At 41.2% G+C, this 25,459-nt stretch overlaps 1 protein-coding gene across 1 annotated transcript; it reads right to left on the reverse strand.

The window, feature by feature from the left end:
- Positions 1–3,397: 3,397 nt before the first annotated feature.
- DIRAS2 (DIRAS family GTPase 2) lies at positions 3,398–25,459 on the reverse strand. Its single transcript, XM_063129443.1, has 2 exons — positions 25,323–25,459; positions 3,398–4,940 (listed from the first exon to the last, which is right to left on the reverse strand). The coding sequence occupies exon 2, from the start codon at positions 4,899–4,901 to the stop codon at positions 4,302–4,304; it is 600 nt and encodes a 199-aa protein (XP_062985513.1). The 5' UTR covers positions 4,902–4,940; positions 25,323–25,459; the 3' UTR covers positions 3,398–4,301.

A 25,459-nucleotide genomic window follows, 5' to 3' on the forward strand; every position in this document is an offset into this window, starting at 1 on the left:
TAGTCCTGCATTGATAAATGCAAGGCCATAAAACACAATCATGGCTTATTATATTGTTACAAGAGTGGGATCAACAGGGGAAAAAAGAGATATGATCTTAACATTTAACAGTTATTTTCAAGAGATGACTTTTTTTTGACAGAGCCTTATGTGCAAAATGAACTGAAATAGCTTTTAAATGGGGCAGTTAGATGTTGAAATGTGATTCTTTAGGTTTTGTTGGTGCAAATGGATTATGGTTGCAATTACTGACAGCATTTGGGGATTAGGCAAACCTTTCTTCACATTATATATTATAAGATGCAATGACGTTAAGAAGGATTTGTACAAGATTCCTCTTTAGGGATGCTGTGCATTTTTAAGAGAAGTATATGAATGGCTCTTTTGGGGCAAAAAAAATACTGCTCTAAAGTCTTTTGAAAGGGGAGCAGTATTTAAATATTGTAAATAAATAAATAAATAAATAAATACTGCAGGGTTGCTCTTAGTTATATTTTGATGATGAAAATAGAGGCATGGTTCTAACTCCCCAATTGCCTTCCTCCACACACACTAACACATGAATACATATTGCTGAAGGCTGTACTTTATCCTCTGTCTCAAACCAATTTAAAACTGAAGGGGTGTTTGTTTGGTTGGTTTAAGATGTAGAAGAAAAAAATAGGTGTTGTACAGTATCAACAGCTCAAAAGATATTTCAGCAGGGCAGTGTGCATTAGTAGTCCATGCCCTGCATGGTGCCTTAATGCTCATGTGTATCGCACATTGCCATTAGACACCATGGATTAGATCCAGACTTAGTCATGCTCAGAGTAGACCCACTGAAACAGTGGGACTTAATTTAGTCATAACTAACTTAAATCCGATTGATTTCACATAGTCTACTCTAAGCATGACTACATCTGGATCCAGCCCCATGCATCTGCCCTCCACTCCATGATTTTAACTACTTGAGAACAAGTATAGCAACTCACACTAAGAGCTCCATCACACCAGCGATCCCACACATGAAAGAGGGCCTCAGTGGTAGAGCACATTCTTTGCATGTGGACAGCCCCAGGTTTAATTCCTGGCGTTTCCAGGTAAGTCAGAAAAAAAACCTGCCTAAAATCCTGAAGTGTCACTGCTAATCAGTATCCTATGTCCCTATGTGTTGGAGCCAAAAATGGTGCCCAAAGTGGCTAACTACCCCCCCCCGGAGATTAAAAAAACAAATCTTAATTAACGCATAAAAACAAATAAAATGAAAAGCATAAGTCAAAACACAACAATAAAAGACATAAGCAGTGCCCAGACCATCAAAAAACCCTTCAGCAACAGCCTAGCTTATACGGCAAAGGCCTGCCTGAGTCAAAACATTTTTCCCTGATGGCAGAAAGACAACAGATATCGGGCCAACCTAGCCTCCCTCAGCAGGAGTTCCAGAGCCTGGGAGTGACCACTGAGAAGGCCCTCTCTCCTCTGATAGTGGTAAGGCCAAGAGAAGGAGTGAGGCTTTCTTCAGATATTCAAATGAATGTGTTTAGGTCAAGGCTAGAGCCTGCTGCCATGATGCCATTCGCTCCCCAAACACATTTGTTCTACCAAGATGAAACATCGGTAAAGGGCTTCTGACTTCACCCTTGGTGCATCAGTCCTCTTTAAGCTTCCCTTATCCAGAAAATGGAAACTGATTCTACTTCCAGGTGGAGGATGGAAGATAAATGGGAAAGAGCTGCGGCCTTAACCTGCAGGGACTTGTTTGCCTGCAACACTCTGTCTTCACACAAAGGGCTTCTGCGATTAAATGGTTCACACAGCATTAATGTCGTCAAGAGCAAAGTGTTTTGAAAAGTGAAGGATGTATCTGAGCGGCTCTTTGGTGACATTTAAAATGTAACATGTGTGCTATTTTTATGAGCACTTAACTGCATTTTCCAGCTTTTCATATACACACTTGCCAAAACGTTAATGTGTTCTCTTTCAAAGTGGCTTATTGTCCTCACAATAATAGTCTTGAATAATATTTTTAAAAATCTGTTCTGATTCACATACGGCAATGTAAGCAGACTTCTTCACAGCAGTTTCACCAGTTCATTCAAGATCTACAAGCCATTGTAGCCCCTATTCATTTTAAAGCATGCAAAATTTATGCTCGAGAAGGGAGAGATGGGATGATCATGGTAGCTCTGCCCCATCCATCAGCTTCCCTTTACCACCTGAGTGTCTGCAGCAGAAAGCCTCCTCTGTCCATGGAGGCGCTGTGCACAATTTACAATCCTAGAAAATCCTCCATCTCTCTTGTACCACTTCCTATGGCCCTTCACGTGGCCTCTGGGTAAGTATAGGATTGCTCCCTAAGAAAAAATATCCAGTTTATCCTAGCTAATCTGCTTTTGCTATGAGTAAAAATGAGGGGGGGGGGACTGTCTTACAGTTCATGACCGTAATTCAACTGATATCCATATCTACTATAAACCTTTTGGAATAGAACATCATTAGTATAGTTCTGTACTATAAGATAAAAATAAATATATAGCAAGTTAAGTATTATAGAAATTTGCCCTGAAAATTTTACCATTTTGGTCAAAAATATACCCTCTCCCCATGCATCTTCATTCCTGCCGATTTTCATGCTATTTTGGGCTGCTAATCAGTAATGTCTGAACTGAGCTACTTGCAAAGGGAAGGAGATCTGATGATGTTTTCCACAGAACAGAAAAAAATATTTGAAGCTGCTTGTTACTGAGGCCTGTGAATACAGCCAGCACTTCCCCTGATGTGCTATATGAGTCACAAAGGTGAGATACACTCCACTTAGTTCATCACCATTGTAAGGGATGTGTGTAAGTATAAGACACGGAGAGATGGTTCACATATTACAAAACCATGACTTATTTGAGCCACGGTTAACCCATGGTTTGTTGCCTTATGCAGGATTTGCCTGCCAGGCAATTGGACAAACTGTGGTTTGTTTTCTAAATCCCTAGCTTGTTTGTTTCCTGCATCCTTCACCCATTCCCTCCCAGTATTCCAAATGCCTTTGCAGTGCTGTAATACTGGCATTCAGGGGAATTTCAGCAGGTGTCATTTGTATGCATGCAGAACCTGGTGAAATTCCCCCTTCATCACAACAGTTAAAGCTGCAGGAGCCATGCCCTCTTTTGTATCTAGTCAAGAAGGAATTTCACCAGGTGCTGCATGCATACAAATCACACCTGCAGAAATTCCTTTTTCTACACAACTTTTAAAGATACAGAAGCCTATCCCCTTTTTCATATGGTCACCCTATTGTTACATGTGAACCCAGAACTGTGGGCTGTTAATGAGATTTTTCACCAGTCTATAGAAGCAGTAGATAAGAGTGGTTAAATTAAAAAAACACCCTGGAACTCTTTCTATACAGCTGTTTAGATACAGGAGCCTTGTCCTCCTTTTCATATGGTCACCCTATAACAATAACACATGGTTTAAACAACCCAGAGTTTACAACCCAACAACAAACTGACCCTGTTTGAAAGACATGCTAATGCTAAGCCACCGTGATGAAGCATTTTGAGTTAAACATCAGGGTTTAGCATGTTGTATGAACCATGACTTAAAGTCCTGTGTGAACCATTCCTAATCATGGTGGTTACATAACCATGGTTTAAATATGCTCACCAACCATTTGCTACAAAATGGTTAGCAGCCTAACCAGGGCTTAGCATGTTGTCTGAACAGGCCCAATGTGAGTTCTCCTTCTTGGTTGTTCATGGTTAACAAAGCATGGTTGTTAGTGTGTTTGCACATCATGACAATCCCAAATTCAACAATAGGTTAAATAAACCATGGGTTAGCATTAAGGTCAACATAAAGGAAGAAGAGAAATTTGCATTCCAGGGAAGCCATTTTACATTAATCCAAAATATAGTTATACTTCCAAATATATATTTGTAGATAAATACATCTTTCATAATTCTACACATAGAATTAACATAAATCTTGAAATGATTGACTCCCAGTCCTTACATGACAATAGTGATGCTGCTGGGAGTTCGTAATAATGAATGTTTTAGTGTCTATGACCTTGAAATTAGGTATTATTGGTTCTTTGGAACTATTTCTGTTGTTGCTAATGGCTAATTTATAAAAGGATAACTTCTAGAAAGGGCTGCAGTATTTTGACTTCACACAACTGTTTGTGTTTCATTCTAGTACATTTCTTTCAAAACAGCTATTAATAAAATAGTCTCACATATTTTTCCCCATTGTGTATAGGTCCGAAACCTGGTACAGTCTGAAGAATGAGTACAGATGCTTGCTCTGGGATAATGCCGTTTTCACATGACAACACACTTGCCTTTCAGCTTCTCTTTCCTTTTCTGTTGCTTGCTTTTTTTGCCATCAATCTGTAAACTCACAGTCCTACGTTTCTCCAAGTTCAGCAGCTCTTGGAACAACTCCTTCACATTGTGGTTCATCTTGGCTGAGGTCTCCATAAAGGCACACTTCCATTTTTTGGCCATGGCTTCTCCATCGCTAGTCTGCACCTCTCGGTTGTGATCCTCATCATTCTTATTCCCCACCAGCATGATTGGAATGCTATCTATATCCCCTTTGATCTGACATATCTGTTCATAGATGGGTTTGAGTTCCTCCAAGGACTGTCGGCTAGTGACAGAATAGACCAAAATGAAAGCATGTCCTTTGGAAATAGACAAACGCTGCATGGCAGGAAACTGATGACTCCCTGTTGTGTCGGTAATCTGCAAAGTGCATATGCTCTTATCACAGCTGATCACCTGCCTGTAGGTGTCTTCAATGGTAGGGATGTAACTGTCTCTGAACGTGCCTTTAACAAACCTCAGGACCAGTGAACTTTTGCCAACGCCTCCTGCTCCAAACACCACCACCCTGTAATCATTGCTTTGTTCAGGCATGTTTTTCAAGGTATGTGATCGTCAGCGAGGAAAGAAAACCTGTGGGGGGCAAATATGAACCACGTATTAACAATTTGTTGGGAAATGGTTCAAAAGACATTCAGGGTGAGAGAAATGTGAAGAACATGACATGGTATGTTATTGTACTACGTGAAAACTGCAGCTCAGAAAGACTCTTGCACCTCCATTTTAATGTCCATGTCCCAATCCAAGGCAAATCAGTAAATTATTTTACATTATTGTGATAACTTGATTCCAGGACCTACATGAAATATGTGGGGGCCATTATTGACCAACTTCATACTGAGAAAACTAGGCATCATTACAGGAAAGAGAAATCATCCCTTCAAATATTCATGGATATTCTACAGGTGTACCATTCATGTTTTATAGAAATAGTAGATGATGTACAAAAGAACCTGTTTTTATTCATAACAATGTATTCCTGCCAGCCCTAAGCCATTGCTGTGCAATATTTCAACACCTCATAATATATAGGGTAATAATCATACTAGGGGAGAACTCTGCTACTGTTGTATATCTTTTTTCTTTTCTTTTTTGCAAGCAGGACTATATGAGTGCCCTAGGACAGGATAGCAGTCTGGCTATAGGCTCAGTTTTGGGAACTTAACCCATTTTAGTTGCCTTAGGTGAGAAGCTCTGCTGATAGATTGTTTTGGAGGGTGGGTGACCCTGTTGATTGTCCTGAACCTTGCTCCTGCTCTCTACCATTAAGAGTGGTATCCTTGTGGGCCACGTGATGATGGAAAGACCAAAGACAGCCAGGTGGTGGTGCTGTGGGATGGCTCTGTGCCCCATATTGTATGCCAGGCAGTATGGTGGATAGAGAGGGGTAAGAATTTCATTTCAGATTGTTCACAAATGTCTCCATATCTGGGACAGAAAGAACTTAAGATTTTAAAAATGTGAGAGAAGCCAAAACTGAAAGATTCATGCAACCATGCGCAGGCCTTTTAGGGCTTAATTGTTAAATGACTGGGTTTGTATCCCTGTGTATCCAGCCATCTTTGTGGCATTGAATTAGGGTTGCTATATCATTTTTTAAAAAACAGACTCTTCATCTTTAAGTGCTCTATGGCTAGCCAGTACAACACGGTCCTCTCCCTGATGGGAATAGCTGTACCTATTGAATTTCGCCATTGCAGATGGGGGACAATTTCATTTCATTTCAGTTTTAATAAGAATTGTCAAAATTTGCAAATTTCTTCATATTTGGGATGGAAAGAACTTATTGAGAATCAAATGCATGAGAAAGAGAAACTGACATCCCTAATAGTGACCTATAATCAGCAAGTTTTTAAAAAAAAATGGCAAGAGGAGGGTGGGGTCACAAACCCAACAGGATTTTGTGATCATGCCCGGTGAACATCCACCAAACCACCCAAGTTCTTTGTGGGTGCTGAAAGAGCTTCCTTGTCAAAACCCTGATGGGTCTGTGTCAGGGAGCAGAGCAGGGTGGGACTTGAGCAATCATTATCTTGGGTGTGGACTTGTCAAAATCTTCTAGCTGACCACTCTTGGAAAAGGGATGCCGACCTAGATAGACTCTTGATCTGATCCAGACGGGATAAATTTTTGCTCTTCTCTTCAGCTAAATATAATGTCCTTAGGAATAATATAAGTCGCTGTACATTTTTCCATCTCCTCTACTCCCCATTTTTATTTTCATTTCGAGAAACATTGTTTATTGACTGAATATACTTAGCTCTGTGAATATACTTAACTCTTACTTCCAGTAGTACATCAAACAAATTTTACCATGGAGAAATGAGCCATTTATCAAAACTAGATCATATTTGCATCTATATAGGAATGATAAAAGGTTGTTTTTTCAAGCTTACCACGTTCTGTTGGTAGTGGATTCTGTAATAGTGGATGTCTGATTCTAATAGCTAAGCCAGCCTATGAGCATAGGTAGGTGTGTGTGTGTGTGTGTGTGTGTGTGTGTGTGTGTGTTATAATATGCACACTATCTCCTTTAGGCAGCAATCCTATACAGACTTACCTGGGAATAAGTCCCATTGAACACAACAGGGCTTACTTCTGAGTGGGCATGTATGTGTTTCCACTGTTCATACTATCATAGTTTCAAACATGTACTAATAGATTTTATGTTATCTATTTAAAACCAAACACATGTAAACACATTTGCTGCAAGTCAGGCATGGTTTGTAAATAAGGAGGGGTTAAGCAACTTCTGTGGGTCAGAAGGCCAATTCCTCCCTGGATCCACCAGGGACCACATCTCTGCTATCTGCCACCTCACTGCAGAATCTGCTGCTGAAATTTAGCATCACCGCATGGTGTCAGTAACTCCCCCCTCCCCATCTGTAAAGCAAGATGTGTGGGGAGTGGGCACCCTGTTTTAAAGCAAAGTCATGCCCTTCAGAGTCTTCTGGGCATGCATTTTTGTTGTTGTTTAAAGAAGTAAGCACTCCCCACATGCCTTGTTTTTGCAGCAAAATTGCCATGTTTTGTTGTTGCTGTTGCCACTGAGGCAAATTAGGTGGCAATGGGGAACAGGGGGCAGGGTTGCAAAAAAAGGCCAGGGAGGCGACATCTGGCCTGTAAGCTGCATGTTGCTCATGCTTCAAACAAGGGCTTTAGAATGCTGAAATTCATTAGCTCTCTTCTATCAAGCAACATTATCTTACATAACTGTTTTAAGAACATGCCATGTGATGTGGAAAGGGGTAGGCTGTTGCCTTTGATCTAGAAGTATTTAGTAAACGTGTCATCAGTGTTGCTTCTGAAATTCTCAGCTAAATTTCTCCCCAGATTTTGGAGTTGTGAATTATCTGATCTTCTTACTGAAGTGGATTGGATGCATTAGATCCTAGTGCATATATATTCCTGAAATTTGTACAAGATAAGGGAGCGTGCAATTTGCTGTTGTTGTTTCAGTTTATACCCTGCCTATGTACAGAATACCCTACGTGGCATACAAAGTTAAAACAAGATAAACAAGATAAAAACAATCAATAAAATACAATAGGTAGCATAAAAATGTTAAAATCAATTTAAAAAGATAAAACAAGCAACCGAACCTTACACTCTATAACAGTCAGGAATAAGATAATAAAAAGAGAAGGCCTAGTTTGAGTTCTTTCAGTCCATTTGTTTTTTTCCACACCTCTCCATTACTGCTGCACATTGAGACAGCACTGCAAAAGTTCTTTGTGCGTTAAGCAGCGCCCAAAAAGCACCTCTGATTAGCTCATGTGCACATCAGTAAAATAACACACAAAAAGTAATAGTTATGGCCATGTAAAGCGTGTGTTAATTGCAGTGCTTGATCCATGTACATATGCATGTTGATAACATGGTGTGGGAAGACTCGAGCAAATTGCATAGAGGGACTGAAACTGCACAGGGGGTGCATGCTCCAACGCTGTGATTAATTTTAAAAATTCTCCTAATTAGCCAGAATTCAGGAAAAGCAGGATGCAGAGAGAATCCATAGAAAAATAAAATAGCAGCATTGGAGGTGGGTGGTAATCTCCTCATCCCTACTTTCCAGATAAGAAAGTGGCTCATGGCTGTCTCTAGCCATCCCAAGAAAAGCTGATGCGGGAGACATTCTGGGCTGGAAGCTAAATGCCCACATGCTGCCTGGTTGATCCATTTGAGTGGGACTGCAGCTCAACATAATGTGGAGAAACAGGGATGGCATTACAGTTTCTCATACCCAATAAAAGTGTGAATTCCCTGGAGTATTTTTAAGATGAGTGGGCTGAGAATATGCTAAGAGAGTGTAAGAAAGACTCTAGAAGGCAAAGAGAGCGTAGGCATCTAGTTCATGTCACGATGCAGCTTACAGGAAGAAACAAGACCAGAGGCAGTTGGAAAGACATTTCCCCCAAGAAGATAACACTGACTAAACCTATGAGACAGCTGCTTACTAGGACTATGGTTCAGGCAGAGCAGGCAAGAACAACCGTGGGGGCTAACAATGTTGTGGTCATGATTATAAGTAAAAGAACAAGGCAGATGGCACAATGCATCTCCAAAGCTCACCATGGCCCTTTCTACACCTAAGGATTATCCCAGGAAAATGGAGTGATTGTCCCTGCCTGCTCCTGGGATCCCCTGTGTGTCATTTGCACGCACAGGGATGATCCCGGGACGATGCCTGGAAAAAAGGCAGGTGTAGAAACGGCCTAAGACTGGGTACAGCAGATTTACAACGTTATGATAGAATAAAGTGGGAAAACTGACATACGGATATGTAACTTTCTAGGTCCAATTCACTTACCAAGGTTAATAGTCAATTTAGAGTGCAATCCTATGCATGTTTAGACAGAAAAAAGTCCTATAACTTCCAGCATTCCCCAGCTGGTTGGGAATGTTAGCAGTTGTAGCGCTTTTTTCTGTCTAAACATGCATAGGATTGTGCCCTTATACAACTGAAAACCACTTCATTGGCTAACCATGATGTGAGGGTCTAATCCCATCAGATCCCTTTCAAGGGATGATCAGTCGACTTTTCTACTCCTACAGTCTTTGCAATTATGAATTACGTTGGAAGCTGCAATGTCAAAGGGATTGTCAGCTTTCTATATGTTGCTTCAATGTGCACAGCACAAATTGCATTGTTTTACTTGAAAGAACGAGTATTTTTGCCAGTCCTAAATTCAGCACTTGATCCATTAGCTCTGTCATGTACAGTATATGAGTACTTTAATAGCTTTTATTAGTTCTGATTAAAGATGTACAGATTTTGTTAAATTTATTCCATCTGCTTTTCACAGATTGTGAGGCATCTTTCAGATTTTTTGTAGGAGAATTTCATTCTATTTGTGTTCATTCACATGCGTGCGTGTGTGCAAATGCGAATTTGCACAAACCTCTCTCAAAGTGGAAAAAAGTGGAAAATGTGAAAATCTCTCTTCCCCCATATATGCATTTTTATGTTTTAGCTTATGAGAGAAAATACACATTTTTGGTCAGTGTTTTTCCCACCCTGTATGTTTGTACAACTAAATTGGCTTAAAATTCCAGAAAGTTTTAAAAAAAATGGTCAAGAAGTCTGCAGAAGCCATGTTATTCAGAAAAAGAAAAAAGGTTGTTTGTGGAATCTTCATGAACTCATTTGTAACCATTGCAGAGTTCTCCAACATCCCCCTGATACCAAAGGATAAGGAATTGCTGCCGTAGTGGGTAAATATGGCACCCAAGTTTTAAAAAATTGCTAAAATATAAAAATTATCAAAAGCAGGCACAAATAATGATTAAAGAAAGCTTCTCTAATGAAATGTTTAATTACAGTCCCTGAGCAGGTTGATTTTTTAGAGAAACTGTTACATTCTTCGCACAGGATTTTGGGTTTGCATGCAAAATGGAATTGTACAGCATTAAATCTTTGAAGCATGTTCAACTTATCATTTTTTGGGATAATCTTTAGGATATTTTATCGCTCTGGTGCTGAGCAGGAACAGGCATGGGTGAGTCAGTGGGTGGGTGAGTGCTCTTTGCAAAATGTGCTCACATGAAAAAAAACTCGGCTTTCAGTGATTTTGAGCATGACATTAGTGTTTTCCTTATGCAAGGTACTACCAAGAAAAATGCTTCCAATGCACATTAAGTAGACTCTCTGCACACACACCCATCGCCCTTAACAAATATATTCTTGGCATTCACATGGTAGACCAGAGGTGGGCAACATTTCGCCCTCAGGCCTGCATGCAGCCACATATTTTTGCAGGCCATCAGCTCATGCTGCTCCCTCCGAATTTGCCAGAGTGGCAGAACAGCATTAATTTTGGAAGAAAACAAGGCATTGTGAGCACAGAGCTTGTTTGGAAGGAGAATCTCACTCCAAGAAGTCTCCTGGAGTGCATATCTTGTTTCCTTCAGAATTGCCACACTTTTTTGCTGCTACCACAGCAAATTTGGCAGTGACATGGGAGAGGAGCAATCCCCATAGGTTCTTGTCTGGCATTATGAGCCCCCCTGCAACATACAAAAGCTGCCCACCTTTGCAGTAGACACACTCACTCCATTGTTAGCCCTTTTCCAACCCCCAATTGGCTGTTGCTTTGGCCCAGTTTTTTCTTCTGCCTTTTTCATGCTAGGAACATTCATGCATCCAGTCAGATTTGATTGCGTGTTTGTACCACTGAGGACAAGTGAAACTCATTCAGAGTGAGACAAAGCTTGCTGAACAGGAACTGCTCTCACTCTGAATTAGCTTTGCTCAATCTGATTTGGTATGTGTGATAACATTACTGGTTACTAGGACAGAAAAAAGTCTTAATTAAAAACAATAATGCTGGAACTGCAGATGAGTGGGGCTGCAAAGACTAGGAAACAGATGCTAAAAAGATACACTTTTTTCAGTTCTTTCAGTGTAAATACTTTGGGGTAGGATCTACACTACTGCTTTATAACTAGGCATGTGCTCCACTCCGATTAGAAGTGCAGAAGCAGGAGCGAACTGGCCTGCTCCGCCTTGCCCAGAGGTGGAGTAGAAGCGGACCGCGGACCCCTAGAAGCAAGGTGAAGAGAAGCGGCCATTTTCGGAGCGCTTCTCTTTCCGCGGAGCGCTCCAATCGCCATCTTGAAAACATTTCACCCATAGATAACTGGGTTGTTTTTGAAGCTATCGTTCTGAAAATTCTTGTGCTTAGACAGTCGTGGATGGGGGTCATTTTGAGACTACTCTCAGCTCTCTGCGTCGTGCGGGTCGCGTGCTATGTTTTTTTAAAAATCGGGTAAACGAACATTACAAACAGGGACAGCGCGGGTCAAACGGCGGTTTTCGCCTATTGGATTGCATTGCAGAAAAGAATCGGGGATAACTGGGTTGTTTTTTAAGCTATCGTTCTGAAAATTCTTGTGCTCAGAGAGTCGTGGATGGGGGTCATTTTGAGACTACTCTCAGCTCTCTGTGTGGTGCGGGTCGCATGCTAGAATTTTTTAAAAAGTAGGGTAAAGGCGGGAAAAAGATTACCTTTTCGATTGCTATGGGGCAGAGTCAACTCCCGGTCATGATCACATGATCCCAAAGTTGGAGGAGGGGATAGGCAAAATCGGTAACTTGGGATTCTGGGAAACTTCTCTTTCTTAATCTGAACGGACTTTTCCCAGTGTTATTTAAAACAGTAGCCCCACCAAATGCACAAACACAACCTGAAATCATATACTAAGCCAATAATAAGAGAACACTGCTACCCACCCTAACTTTGGGGAACAACTGAAAAGATGTGGTGCAAGGGGATGAGCTCCCCTAGGGCATCTCATTGTGGATGTGCCCCCACTCTCTCCTATACTTGGAAGGCCATCAGAGCCTTCCAAAGAGAGTAACCCGGTGGAGCAATGCCTATCATGAGTTGAAGTGACAGTTCTACTTCTCTTAGTGGTGGAGTGATGCCTATCATGAGTTGAAGTGAGCGTTTTACTTCTTAGTGGTGGAGCAATGTCTTTCATGAGTTGAACTGACAGCATTGCTTCTTAAAAGACTGGTCACTACTAGGACCAGTCAAATTGGCAGCTGCTTCCCCCTCCCCCGGGCACGTCCCCCTATTACTGGTAAAAGACAGATATAACCTTTTTAAAAAAGTTCTTCTTGCTGTTTATTCAGCAACACTGCTGCTTTTAATTCCACCCCTCCTTCGTTTCTTTATTTATTTATTTATTCCATTTTATATGCATTACTGGCTTATCCTTGGCTCACTTCCTTATGCCCCCAGAAATGTCTGCTGCCTGCCTGCCTGCCTTCCCTCTCTCCTCCCCTGCCCACCTTGCAGGGATGTTGTGTGTGTCTGGCTTTGACTCAGGGGAGAAGTCCTTCCTGTGCTCACTTGGAGTTTTGGAAGTTCCAAATCCATTTTTCAAGTGTGGAAGAAGATTCATATAGGTTTATCTCTACTCCCCAATTCATGGCATGTTGGGATTTCCTTTGAAATGGCCCCATTGAGCTGTCTGCAGGTTTAAGCCCTGCCAAAAAACAGGGGATGATGGGAATGCCTTGAGTCTCGGCGTGCAGCGTATGTATCCCTGGATAACCTGTCATGGTGGTGAGTTTGAGGTTTTTTTTTAACGTGCAAATTGACGGAGCTATTGGAAAGGGGTGTGAATGGGTGTTGGATTTTCATAAATTCCCCAAAAATCAGGGGATGATGGGACTTCCTTGAGTCTCGGCGTGTGTATGTATCCCTGGATAAGCTTTCATGGTGGCGTGTTTGAGGTTTCTAACGTGCAAATTGACGGAGCTATCGAAAGGGGTCTGAATGGGGTGCCCGATTTTCAAAAATTCCCCAAAAATCAGGGGATGATGGGATTTCCTTGAAACTTGGCATCCATGTGGACACGTGGATAAGCTATCATGGTGCTGAGTTTGAGGTTTCTAACGTGCAAATTGACGGAGCTATCGAAAGGGGTGTGACTTAGGGTTATGGGTGGTGCGTTAGAGGTTAGAGCCCTGCCAAAAATCAGGGGATGAAGGGACTGCCTTGAGTCTGGGCATCCATGTGGACACATGGATAAGCTGTCATGGTGGCGAGTTTGAGGTTTCTAACGTGCAAATTGACGGAGCTATGGAAAGGGGTCTGAATGGGGTGCCCGAAATGGGCGGAGCGGGGGCGGGGCGAAGCGGCCCGATCCGAAAATCGCAGATCTGGAAGTGAAGCAGAGCGGGGGGTCCATGCACACCCCTATTTATAACAGTTATAACAGTATTGACAACTGTTGGGACCCAGGACACATTCCATATACTGTTTTCAAATGGCTTTCAAAGTGCTATATCCTGCTTGGTGTAGATCTGGCCTATATTTTCCCCAAAGCCCCTATTTCATGCCAGAAAATGTGCCATGTGGAGCTTTTGGCTCTTCAACTGTAGTTGTGATCCCTACATTTGGCCAAGGGCACATAGGTGAAGTGGGCTTCTGTACATCAGCTGAGAATGTTGAGGAAATGGAAAATTCTGTGCTGCTTTACAAAAAAGATGTATCCTCAGGTTCCTGACAAAGGCTGATCATGTATTTTCTGTAATGTTTAAACAATAAACTGTTCGCATGTTTGGAATGTCCAGCCGTAGATATTTTTACTGATTTAATCATATGAGTTTTAGTCTTTTAATTATTAATCTATCAATTAAATTTGATTATGGACAACAATATTTTAACATTGAGATGCAGACTTTAATTTTAGCTAATGCACATGTAGCATTACAGCAGAAATTATCTCAGGTTAGGCATTTCTTCCTGCATGGGAGTAAAGAGCCAATGCCTGTTTGTTTAACAATTCCATTTTTAATATGTTTTTGTATTAAAAAATATTAGTAAAATATATTTGTCGTTAGAATATTTGGGGCACATTTTTATTAGATTAAACATTTTTAAGTGATTAGTCTTATAAATGTAAGCAATTCAACATTGCAGCCTTGTTGAAGACTCACTGAAGAAAAGAGCTACCCGCACTGAGAAGAAAACACAGAGTACCACTTCTCTCATTACAGAAAAAACAACAGATCCTTGCATATCTATCATGGATTCGTTGTGCCAATCCCTAGGCTAAAAAGATATAGGTGGTTTAGAAAACAATAAGGAAACCATAGCATTTGCTGTGTGAATGGACATGAGTATGTGAGGTTCTGGCCTGTGAATCTTTTACCATTTTTATATTCTGAAGTAAAGGAGCTGCATGTTCAAGCGGAATTTCAATCAAGAGGATTAATAATTCAAAAACACTTTTCTGAATCATTTTAAGTACAGTCCCGGAGACCTAGCCAAGTCACACCAAATTTAGTTGTGGAGCATAAGATGCAAGATTTAATGAAACGTAATGAAAATTCTCCTCTGAGTTCTTTCCCGAGCAAACAGTATTTTAAAAAACTCTTTTCTGCTCAACGTTACAGCTTCTTCAATAAGGTCTCTTCTGTGCAATCCTAACCTTCCTCAGACAGCTGTCCAAGGACAGCTAGGATGGAACTCCACTGATGGAGAAGTACTCCATCGGTGGTGATGGTGGTGATGCAGGATAATATCTTCCATAAAGACCCCTGATATGCTCAGAGAAAACTTCACAGGCATAAGTCTACTACCATCTGGAGGTTCTTGGGGGTGAGAGTGGCTTTGGACCAGCTGGATCCAAACCCTTCCATTTCCCTGTTTGTCTTTAGGATTATCTGTTCTCAAGCTGCCGATGGTAACTCGGATCAACAGGAGAGAAACTGGGGTAGGGGGTTTCTGGCCTGGCTGGCATGAGGCAATGGGGCTTTGGAGGTGGCGGGGGGGGGAACCTGCCACTTCCCTCCCCTTTAGCATTGCTTTGCCCGTTATCCCTTTTTCGGTCTAGTTGCCTTGGTATTTGTAGAAGAGGTGATTTCATATGCAGTTTAGTAAGCATTAGAGTGTATTAATCTTCCCCATGGTTTTAAAGCTACTCTGAATGGATGGAAAATTGACATCATGCAGTGGGAATTTCAGCTGTTTGCAGGAGTGCTTAGAGAGTACATCAGAAGTGGTTATCTCTTGCTACATAGTGCAGAGTACTGCAACGTTAGCTACATTATACTCTGTGGAGGAATTTTAAAACTATATGATTATTCTGTTCTACTGGGTGCTAAATAGCTAGTCTACTTGAGATTTGTACAGACATTTCCTAATGGATTTTGGACAGTGTAGTACTTTAAAAGAAAGCACATTCCCACAGTCTTATTGCATCAATGATGCCCTTTTAAAAGTGGCAGGATAGTCAGTCCAGCCTTTGCTTTTAGATTTTAAGAGTCTCACTAAGTAATCTCAATACGTAGGTGGAAGCTTGTGGCAGAATACCTCTAAGTGCTATAAAGGAAAATTGGGGTGGGTGTCATAATGCTTCTGCCAGTTTCCAAAATTAGAACTGTCTGGAAGTGCACTTTGAGTCACGACAGAATTGTAACCTAACATGTTAGGAGATTTTACTAACTCTTGTCTCATTTTTAAATCGATAGCCGAGGATATAATTGCTGGCAATATTCAAAACCAGGGGGCTTCCTATGCAGTTTAAAAGCCCAGCAGGGGCTGTGTGGTGGCCCTGCACTGGTTGGACGATGCAGCAGCCACCTCGCAGCTGCCGCAGGGCTTTCCTGTGAAGCTGCACATTTGGAAAAGTCGGGGACTTTTCTGCCATCTGACCTCACTCCAGGGGCGTTCCTGGGTGGAAGGTGATCTCTGACTGCTTGTTGGAAGCAGACCAAGAGGCAAGGGCAAGCTTTCTGAATGGCTGCCAGAAAGCCCGCATTGCCTCCTATAGTGAGGATTGCTCGCTGCCACCCTGCAGCAGCGATTCCGTGGGGTTTGGCGGCAAACCACTACCAATGCAGCACCATGAAGACAGGGTTCAGGAAATGCTTGTGAAAGTGCCTAGTGTGGTATCTTAGGGAGAAACCTATCCTTTGGCCAACAGATGACATAATATGGTAATCTCTCATGGCTGCTTACAATGGCTGCAAGATCAAGTTGTAAAACAATTGTCATAAAATGGCCATGCTTTATAAAAGAACCTGGATTAAAGAAAGAGACATATTCACACATGGTGGCACTAGCAGAATAAAGATCTCAAGGGGATGAGTTTTGTTACTTTGATTCTAACCCCTGTTAAATCAAATGATATAAAACTCCGAATAATACTGGCAAGCCCCCAATGGAACATGGAATAGTTGTTAACTATTATCATGGTTTTACATGAGTAGAAATTGTCATGCCAGACCAACCTTTTTTCCTTTGATAAAGTATATATTGGGGCCATAGCTGATACAGGATATCTGGAACCTGCAAGGATTTTGACCCATTTTGATACAATTTCATGAATGGAATCTCAGGAAATGTGGGCTAGAAGCAACTATTATAAAAGTGTTGGCTAGGTGTCCTCTTTTACAGGGACAATCCTCTATTTGAAGGGCAGCCCTGTCCAAGATAAAGAGCTATTACAACTGTTGCCCACCCACAGTTAGCAGCTGGACTGCAGACTGAAGAAGGCATACAGCTGGGTTGTACTGTATTTCTATTTAAATTATAGTAATTATTTGTAGATTTGCATCAATCTATTATCTATCTATATAAATTAGCATATGCAGATGTTATACAAATCATGTTTATCTTTTGTCCTCTTTTTTGCAAAGTGAGGTCACTTTTTTTGTTTGTTAATTGCTAAATATATTCCTCATTGATACAGATCTGGAAGATCAACGATCACAGATGCACAAGATACAGAACCAGAGGGAATGACAAATACTTTATAGAATACGTTATTTATTGAAAATAATTTCAATAAATTTGAGACAATTGGAAGAAAGAAACTAATAGTGCAATCCTGTGCATGTTTACTCAGAAGTAAGTCCCAATGAGTTCAGCGAGCCATACTCCCATGTAAGTGTACATACATTGCAGCCAAAATGAACTTAATAAGTATAAAATGTTACAATGGGATTGATGAACCAAATGCACTGGTGCAATGAAGGTCTTGTTGCAATTATTATTATTATTATTATTATTTATTTATATAGCACCATCAATGTACATGGTGCTGTACAGAGTAAAACAGTAAATAGCAAGACTCTGCCGCATAGGCTTGTATCTATCCCTCACTCCCCCATTGTGCTGCCTGAAGCAGGTTGCTTTGCCCTGCTGCCTGGTAGGTCCAGGGTGACTGTTCTGAATTTCTTTTGCAGCTTTCAGGAGAGGGATAAAAACAGTTCATCCTTTCTGATAAAGATAGGGCAAGGAGCAATGATTTGGCATTACAAGGAACCCTGAACTGTAAGAGGATAACTCAACGTTGCAACAAGACACTTAACGAGAAATCTCCTTTCCTAGATGTGACATGAAGTTAGTTGTAGGAATGCAATTAATGTGCACTATTATACCGCCCCCATAGCCAGAGCTCTCTGGGCAGTTTACAGAAATTCTAAAATTGAGATAAAAACAAGTATACAAAATTTAAAATTTTAAAACACAGAACATACACACATAAAGCATTAAAAAACGTTAAAAAACTAAACATGTGGGTGATTATGTGCTGGGATCATAGGGTTGGGAGTGAGGAAGGCAAGGTTCTCTCCCTGCTAAAGTCCTGGCAAAAATAGCCTCTCTGGAGCTGCTATTTATTTGCATTTCAATGGAAGCTTCTATTGAAAAGCAAATGGCAGCTTTGAGGAGGCAATGTTTTGTCCAGACTGTGGCAAGCAGAGATAAATTCCCCCATCCCTTTCTCCTTGATTGTAAGGCTTCTCAAGCTAATTTACATAACAAAAATGTGCCTGCTAATTGCATTCATAAAGTCAACTGCATGAATGCAATCATTGTCATCATCATCATCCAAGTATTGTTTGCATTCATGCATTAGTAGCATTCATGCAATTAACAACATATCTAGTTTGGCCCTTAGAGGTGTTTGAAGAAGGGCTGGACTTAAACTTATTGGGATGCTCAGTTGTAAGGATTACAGATGCAGGACAGGGAGGATGGGATGAATGAGGTTGTCTGTTAAGGATCTTCTTATTTGATTCTGTGAAATACATCACAACCTTACAGTAAGTATTGAGAGCAGCATTTGTTTTACAGCCACATTGTGTTTCCACATACAAATGGCACGGAGGCAGAGCCCAGCCAAGTCCATCATTCATTGATCACAAGGTTATGTTTCTGATTAAGCGAAGCAACTGGCATGTTTTCAATGAGCAGTCATTAATTTTGCTATTTTGAAGGCTTAAATAGCCAGAGAACAACCAGTTCTGGTGCTTTGCATTTCAGCTGAGTGAAGTTTAATTACAGAGGAAGAAGTATTCAAATCCACAGTTAAGACAACATCAAAACCAGGCATCTTTAGATCCACATTAAAATCCTACATGATCCCATAAGAAATATCACATTTGATGTTTAAACGCATCAAGAAAAGGTTTTCCAGTATACATCACATGTTGCTTTAACAATAAAATGTGGTCTAGTTACAATGCTGTTTTCTTCTCTTGCAAGAAGCTAAGGGTTCTATTGCAAGGAAGCCACATCCGTCATTTCATTTATGGAATAAAAAATCTGTAAACTCATTCTTGAACAGTGTTTAGAGCTTTAGATACATCTACTGGTATATATGATGTGGGTGGTGCACTGTGACTATATTACACTGGTGGTTGTTTTGCAGTCTTCTCAACACCAAGGTTCTGCTTTTGACCAGATAGCCCATCACAATTTGGGACCAATGTACTTAAGAGAATTTCCATTTGCCCCATCTTGATGAAATAAAATATTAAGGTTTTCCTCAGAAACAGTCGTAAGGATTTTCCTCAGAGACACTCCACTATAAAAGATGAAGTGGGCAGGGCTAACCCAAGACATTTTGCTGCCTGGGGTGAAAGATAGGATAGTACCTCCACCATTCCAAGTACAGAAGCTGACCGGATCGGTTAAGAAGCTTACTTTAACACTGGTGATGGTTATTGCACCTGAAGGTAGCAGATTAGCTTAGAGGGTGCAGGGCAGACTGTGAGGCACACAGAGTTACGTCCGCTCATACTTCTGTGCTGTTCTCTAAGCGCTCTGCTTGGCTGCTGCTGCTGCCCCTTCTCCTATCCGCCTCAAGTCTTTGGAAGCTTCAAGTCTGTCAAGCTTCAAGGCATGCCTACTTGGATCCACGCCTCACATTGCAAGTCCTGCCTCTCTTGGATCCAGGTGTCCAAGAGCCTTGCCTGGTGGGGAGGGATGCTCAGCTTGCACAGAGTTTGACATCCTTCCTGTTGTGGCCAGGAGAAGCTCCTTTATTTCCCCCAGATCTTTAAGACTGGTTTGATTTTATTTCTTGCTATGTGCTGATATTTGATGCTGTGCTGCTTAAATGATTTTTTAAACATGGTATTATGTTAGCTGTATTCCTTTTTTTTAAAAAAAAACTATAAATAATATCCATGTTGTCCTTCCTGGTGCTTCCTTGGTGGTGTGGGATGTCCCTGGATCAGGTGCCCTTCCTGTGTGGCTCTGGTAACACTTGAAGCCCCAGGCCATGTGTGAGGAGTCCACACCATGGTTCCTACCTAGGTCAGTGTTAGAGAAGGATGATGCTGGATTGGTAAATGACCCTATTGGTGGAGGCCTGGACTCCTGTAGCCCTTAGGTGCCCCAAATGCAGTTCTCCCACCCCCAGCACTCCATTTGCCCCTACAGGTGTTTTTCCCCCCCCCAGCACTCCCCTCCTGCCATTCAAATCACACACACACACCCCATGCTCCACTTGCCCTACTCCCAGCTAGTGGCACTTTTTTCGCTAGATAATTAAAGGCTGGCGGATCTGGGGAGAGACTGGGCTTAGCTTAGCATTGGGAGATGGCTTTTCCCCAATGCTAACATTTGGAATAGCAACATGGGGCCATTTATATTACAGAGAACTAATCCCAGGACATGTATACAAGAGATTCCAACAGAGCTCAGCACTGCCCAATTTCCCCTCCCACCTCCACTTCTGCCTGCAGGCAGGTCAAGCATCCCTTTCGGGAACTGGGAGGCCCATATACTCCTCCCATATTTACTTAGTTATATAGAAAATGCAGATCCTGCATTTCTAGTTCCACCTGAGAACATTCGGGGTGACTTGCACAAATGAACGGATTCAACCTTAAAAACAATCCAAATCAATAACAAAACTCTAGGCAAAAAGGAACTGGATAATTTTTTGAAACCAATAAACAAGAGTTCTTTTTTTTTAACACTGCTGACAAATTAAGAGAGCCCAGCCTGTGAATCTGTGCTTGCACATGGGCATGCTCGCAGGCAGCGCAAAAGGTCATGGTAGGGAATGAAATCCCATAGTCCCCATGCCTTTCATCTTTTCACTATGCAGGTTACTGTAGAGTGTGTTTCACTTGCCTAATTCACAAAGGGAAGGCTGGAGGTCAGAAGGCTTTCTTAAGAGGGTGCAGGGCAGGCTGTGTGACCCATGCCGTTCTGTCCTCCATTGCCATGGTGCTGCTCAATAATTACTCTGCTTGGATGCTTCCTCCCTGCCAGTGCCAGCATCTCCCACCTGAAGTGGTGGCTTAATAGTAGAGCCAGCCCTGGAATGTCTTATTCAGTGGAGGCTGATGGTTCCTCTTTCAATGGGCAAGTAGATCCAATCTGGGTTTCAGTCAGAGCCAGTCAGAACTCTATAGTAGCTATCTCAGGTGTTGAACTCATTTGGGGGAAAGAGTTCAGCATTTTGGATAGCTCCTTTTGAGTTCTGACTGAAACCCAGAGCGAATTTACCACCCCAGTGAAATAGGAGCCACCAGCCTCCACTGGTCTTACTTCCTAATGGCCACCCATCTTTGCACTGATCAGAAGCACACCCTCTTAGTTTGGATACTAGTGCAGCATCAGTACTCCTTGACCAACCACTGGGCTACCATGATGTTTGGTCACTCCCTCAAGTTTGGTAGGTTTCTAAACAGTCGTGAGATTTTCAAAGGGGATTCAGCTTGTTCAGAAACATTTTTTCTATATTCCGTCTATTTTTAACTTTATGCACTTGACAATACTGTAAATATTTTAATTTTAAATCTGTTTATTAAATGGATATTCAAGGTGTGAATGTTGCCTCGGGGCAGACAGGGGATAAATAAATATTTTGATCAATAAAAACAAACAAACAATACATCTCCTTTTGTCCTACAAGCAAATATTCATTCTTTTAAAAAATTAGATATGTTTGTCACCTTCATGTTCAAATGGAATAGTTGGGGGCAGGCTTGTGATAAACTGTGAAATTTAATATCCTTGCTAACTCCTGTTGATCAAAATTGATTCCTTTGAAGAATATAACCTTTTTTTTAATTGTGCAGTGAATTTTACCACTGGTTCACTTTAAGGAGGAAAAATAGAGAAACAGTCATGCAGTTCAGCGAATTTCATTACTGCCTGGCATTGATTTTTAGTCAGAGCTGCTGAACATTAGAGGAAAAGACCTTATATGCAATCTGGAAATTGATATGTTTTGCCCATGCTGTTCCTTTATAGAACATCCATCTTAAGAAGAGGGGGAGGATGCTAGCGGTGTAGTATTTGCTAGTCACGCTAACACAAACTCCTTCCTGCAGCTTTAATGCAATGTCTATCCTATTAAAGAACTTAAAGAATGTGCTGACTGGTCTCTCGGTTAAAGAATTTAGAAGATGGGTTCCCGGTTCTCGCATCCCCTTCCCAAATTTCTCTAATGTTTCCTATTCCTTGGCTTCTGACTGAGGCATTGTTCCAGATGTTAAGTACAGTCAGTAGTACAAGAAATCCTGGATCCTCCTTTGCATTATGATACTCTTGCACACACTTCTGATTTGCCTCGTTTCCTTTCACACTACATTCAAGGGTTTGAGGGTTTGAGGGTTTGTTGTTGTTTTTAAAAAGAAACAAAGGAAGAAAATGATTGAGCTGTGGCTCAATTTAGGTGAAACATCTAGTAGTTTTTACCATTTCTAGCAATCCAAATTTTGACCACTCATGCACCTCCAAAGTAAGCTGTATCAGGATGCTAGAAAATGGCAAAATGTTGGCCCGAATCATTTGAATTGCCGTGCTGAATCAGTTGACTACCATAGATGTTGCAAAAGGCCAGGTGGCAAGACATGGGTGTTGTTGTGCTGACGTTCAAGTAGCCATGACTAGTGTGCCTGTGACAACTTTCTCCCCTCGAACTAGTCCACAACATCAGGCTTCTGTCAAGCAGTCCTGCTGTGTAACCTCTATTTCTTTCAGTGGTGCTTTCACAAGACAGTCATGCTTGCTGAATTAAACTCAAGGGAGGTTATACCCAGCAATGGTGCTTGGTAGATTGCCCCTTTCATGTCCTTACAGCATCTCCTGTGCATAGATGTGGTCATGGAAATGTACAGGATTCTCTTTTCTAACCTACAGGAACATTCATTCCCCTCTTTCTGAGGCTCGATTAAAAAGGAATGAAATGGAATCCCAGAAATGGAAATGTAGTGCCCCATATTAGCCTTCTCCAACGTGGTGCCCTCCAGACCTGTTGTATTGCAATTTCCATCACTCCCAACCTATGTCCAACACATATGGAGTCCAACACATATGGAGGGCACCAGGTTGGGGTAGGCTGCCCTAAATAATATTTCCACAACCCCATTGAACAAGAAAAGGAAATACATTTTTGAGAAGGAGAAAGAGGCAGACTTTCAGTGAAAAAGCAGGTTCCTTATCAAGAGGCCCACCAGTGCCGGAAAGGAGAAGTGGGGCAGCCTTATACCAGGTCAGACCATTTGTCAATCAAGCCCAATACTGTCTACTCTGATCGGCAGTTGTGCTCCAGGTCTGGGGCAGAGGGCTTTCACGTCAGCTTATCCCGATTATGTTTTAGCAGACTGGGTTAAGAACACAAGAAGAGCCATGCTAGATCAGACCAAGGGCCCATCTAGTCCAGCATTCCCATGGAAAACCCACAAGCAGGACATGAGTGCAACAGCACTCTCCCACCCATGTCCCCCAGCAACTGGTGTACGTAGGCATTCTGCCTCTGATACTGGAATTAGCATATAGCCATCAGGACTAATAGCCATCAATACCCTTATCCTTCACAAATTTGTCTAACTCCCTTTTGAAGCATTCCAAGTTGGTGGTCATCACTTATCTTGTGGCAGTGAATTCCATAGTTTAACTATGCTTTGGGTTCTAGTATTATGGTGGGGGGGAGAGAGAGAAATGTCTCCAACCATAGCTGCAACTGTGTTCTAGGTTCTATCTTACACTGGTGTTTGTTGTTTCTTGGAACTTTTGCTGTTTTTATTACTGCATTAAGTTTTTATTATATAGATTTTACTGTTGTATGCCACCTCGGGAGGGCTCCTACCCTGAAAGACAGCCTATATCTCAAATAAATTCAAATAAGAGGCATTAAGGGGCATCCTCACTTTGGGACTGTTTTACAATGAAAAGTGGGACAACTTCATAAATAAATAAATAAAATTAATGACAAACCCACCCACCCCAAGAAATCCGGAATAGTTCATAACATTGGGAAGAGTTCGGCAGAGTGACCAGCTTGGGGAAAATAATCAAGTTGGATAAATGCCCACAAATTATTGTGTTTCTCATATTATGTTGTGTTGGGTAAAAGACTAGGGAATTGATTATTTTTAATGGGCATAGAACATACAGCTGTAGAGTTTCTCAAACCAGTTTTCCCCCGGCAAATTTATTTGCAAATCATGCCACATTCATAACTTATGGGGAGCTAAGTCTTACCCTAAGCAGGAGTATTGGAGAAGGTGCCAGTATGGCTAAGTTCTATGTAATAATGGTAGGACTTTTACCTCCTTTCCAGCACTGAAGCTACCTCCCTTCAGTGTAAATACAGTTTCTCATATCTTGAATACAGTTATCATCTTGAAATCTGTACATCACAATGATCCTTGCTCCATGTGTGCTAACATGTGCTAATGATCTTATATAATGTGATGGGTTATATATTTTACAGAATCTGAGGAATGACGGTCCCAAACGATCACCATCATTATAATATTTTTCTCTGTACTGAATACAGTAAGGATTCCTTCTGAGTATATATTTATAGGTTTGCACAGCAAATTGCAAAGCAGCAAAGGCTTTAAAATTACTTGCGGGGTGGAAGGGGGGGAAGAAACGTTCTCAGGCATAAATGTCAACATCAGTCAATGTTCCTTTTTTAAAAAATGAAGCAAGTTTAATCCGGGGAAACAACCATAAAAACCATGTGGATATATGGAAAACAAACATAAATGCACATGTGTGTAAATATCTACACTTACATTCAAAATAACTGCATAAACATGCAAAATTATGAAGAAAGCATTATATGATTCTTAAATTCTTAATATATTCTGCTGACTATATTATGGAAAAATGAGGAAGAAAATAAGGATTTCCAACTGTGAGTTTTCTATCAGCCCTTTAATTAATTTGAGAGCTAATAATTATTCAATATATTAAACAGAGGAAAACCAGCCCAAAATAAACAGCCCATTTCTAAAGTTTTCTGGCTCTAAAGATGTTTGAGACGAGTTGTTTGAAACTTATCAATTGCTCGCTTTCTGAACTCTTTAGTTCTAAATATGGAGAGATACATTTGCCATGATTTTTAATCTCCTTTTCAGAACTAGAGAAGGCGCATGGGACAGAATCTAGCCCATAATAAATATGTTTCTTGAACCTTCTGAAAGATGCTGAGGTATCAAGTTCTCTCACCAGCATCCTTTTCCATTCCAAAATACATTTCTCATCCCGCCTTCTCTTCAAATCATTTATTATTTACGTCCCTTTTCCAAGATGAAGACGGGACTCAAACATTCATTTAATTTGATGAAAAATGAGAGCATTCTATTATTGTTACTATGTATGTCCTGTCCATTATGCAACATGCGTATGTAGCATGTATAAATAAAAGTGAAAACAACAGAAAGAGGCTTACCTGAGGAAAATCAGTCTGAAAAATACGCTTCAGTTTTTGCCTGTCATAGTAGCCGAGATAGAGCCTTTTTTCTATTGTGGCTGAGGGCTGGCTGTTTTTATTTCTACCGAGCTGTAAATGACAGCTCCTTTTTCTTC

Source organism: Elgaria multicarinata, chromosome 6, assembly GCF_023053635.1.
Source record: "Elgaria multicarinata webbii isolate HBS135686 ecotype San Diego chromosome 6, rElgMul1.1.pri, whole genome shotgun sequence".
Taxonomy (NCBI): domain Eukaryota; kingdom Metazoa; phylum Chordata; class Lepidosauria; order Squamata; family Anguidae; genus Elgaria; species Elgaria multicarinata.

Excerpts from the sequence above, each read along its gene's own strand:
- DIRAS2 (XM_063129443.1), bottom strand. The coding sequence starts at position 4,901 with ATGCCTGAACAAAGCAATGATTACAGGGTGGTGGTGTTTGGAGCAGGA.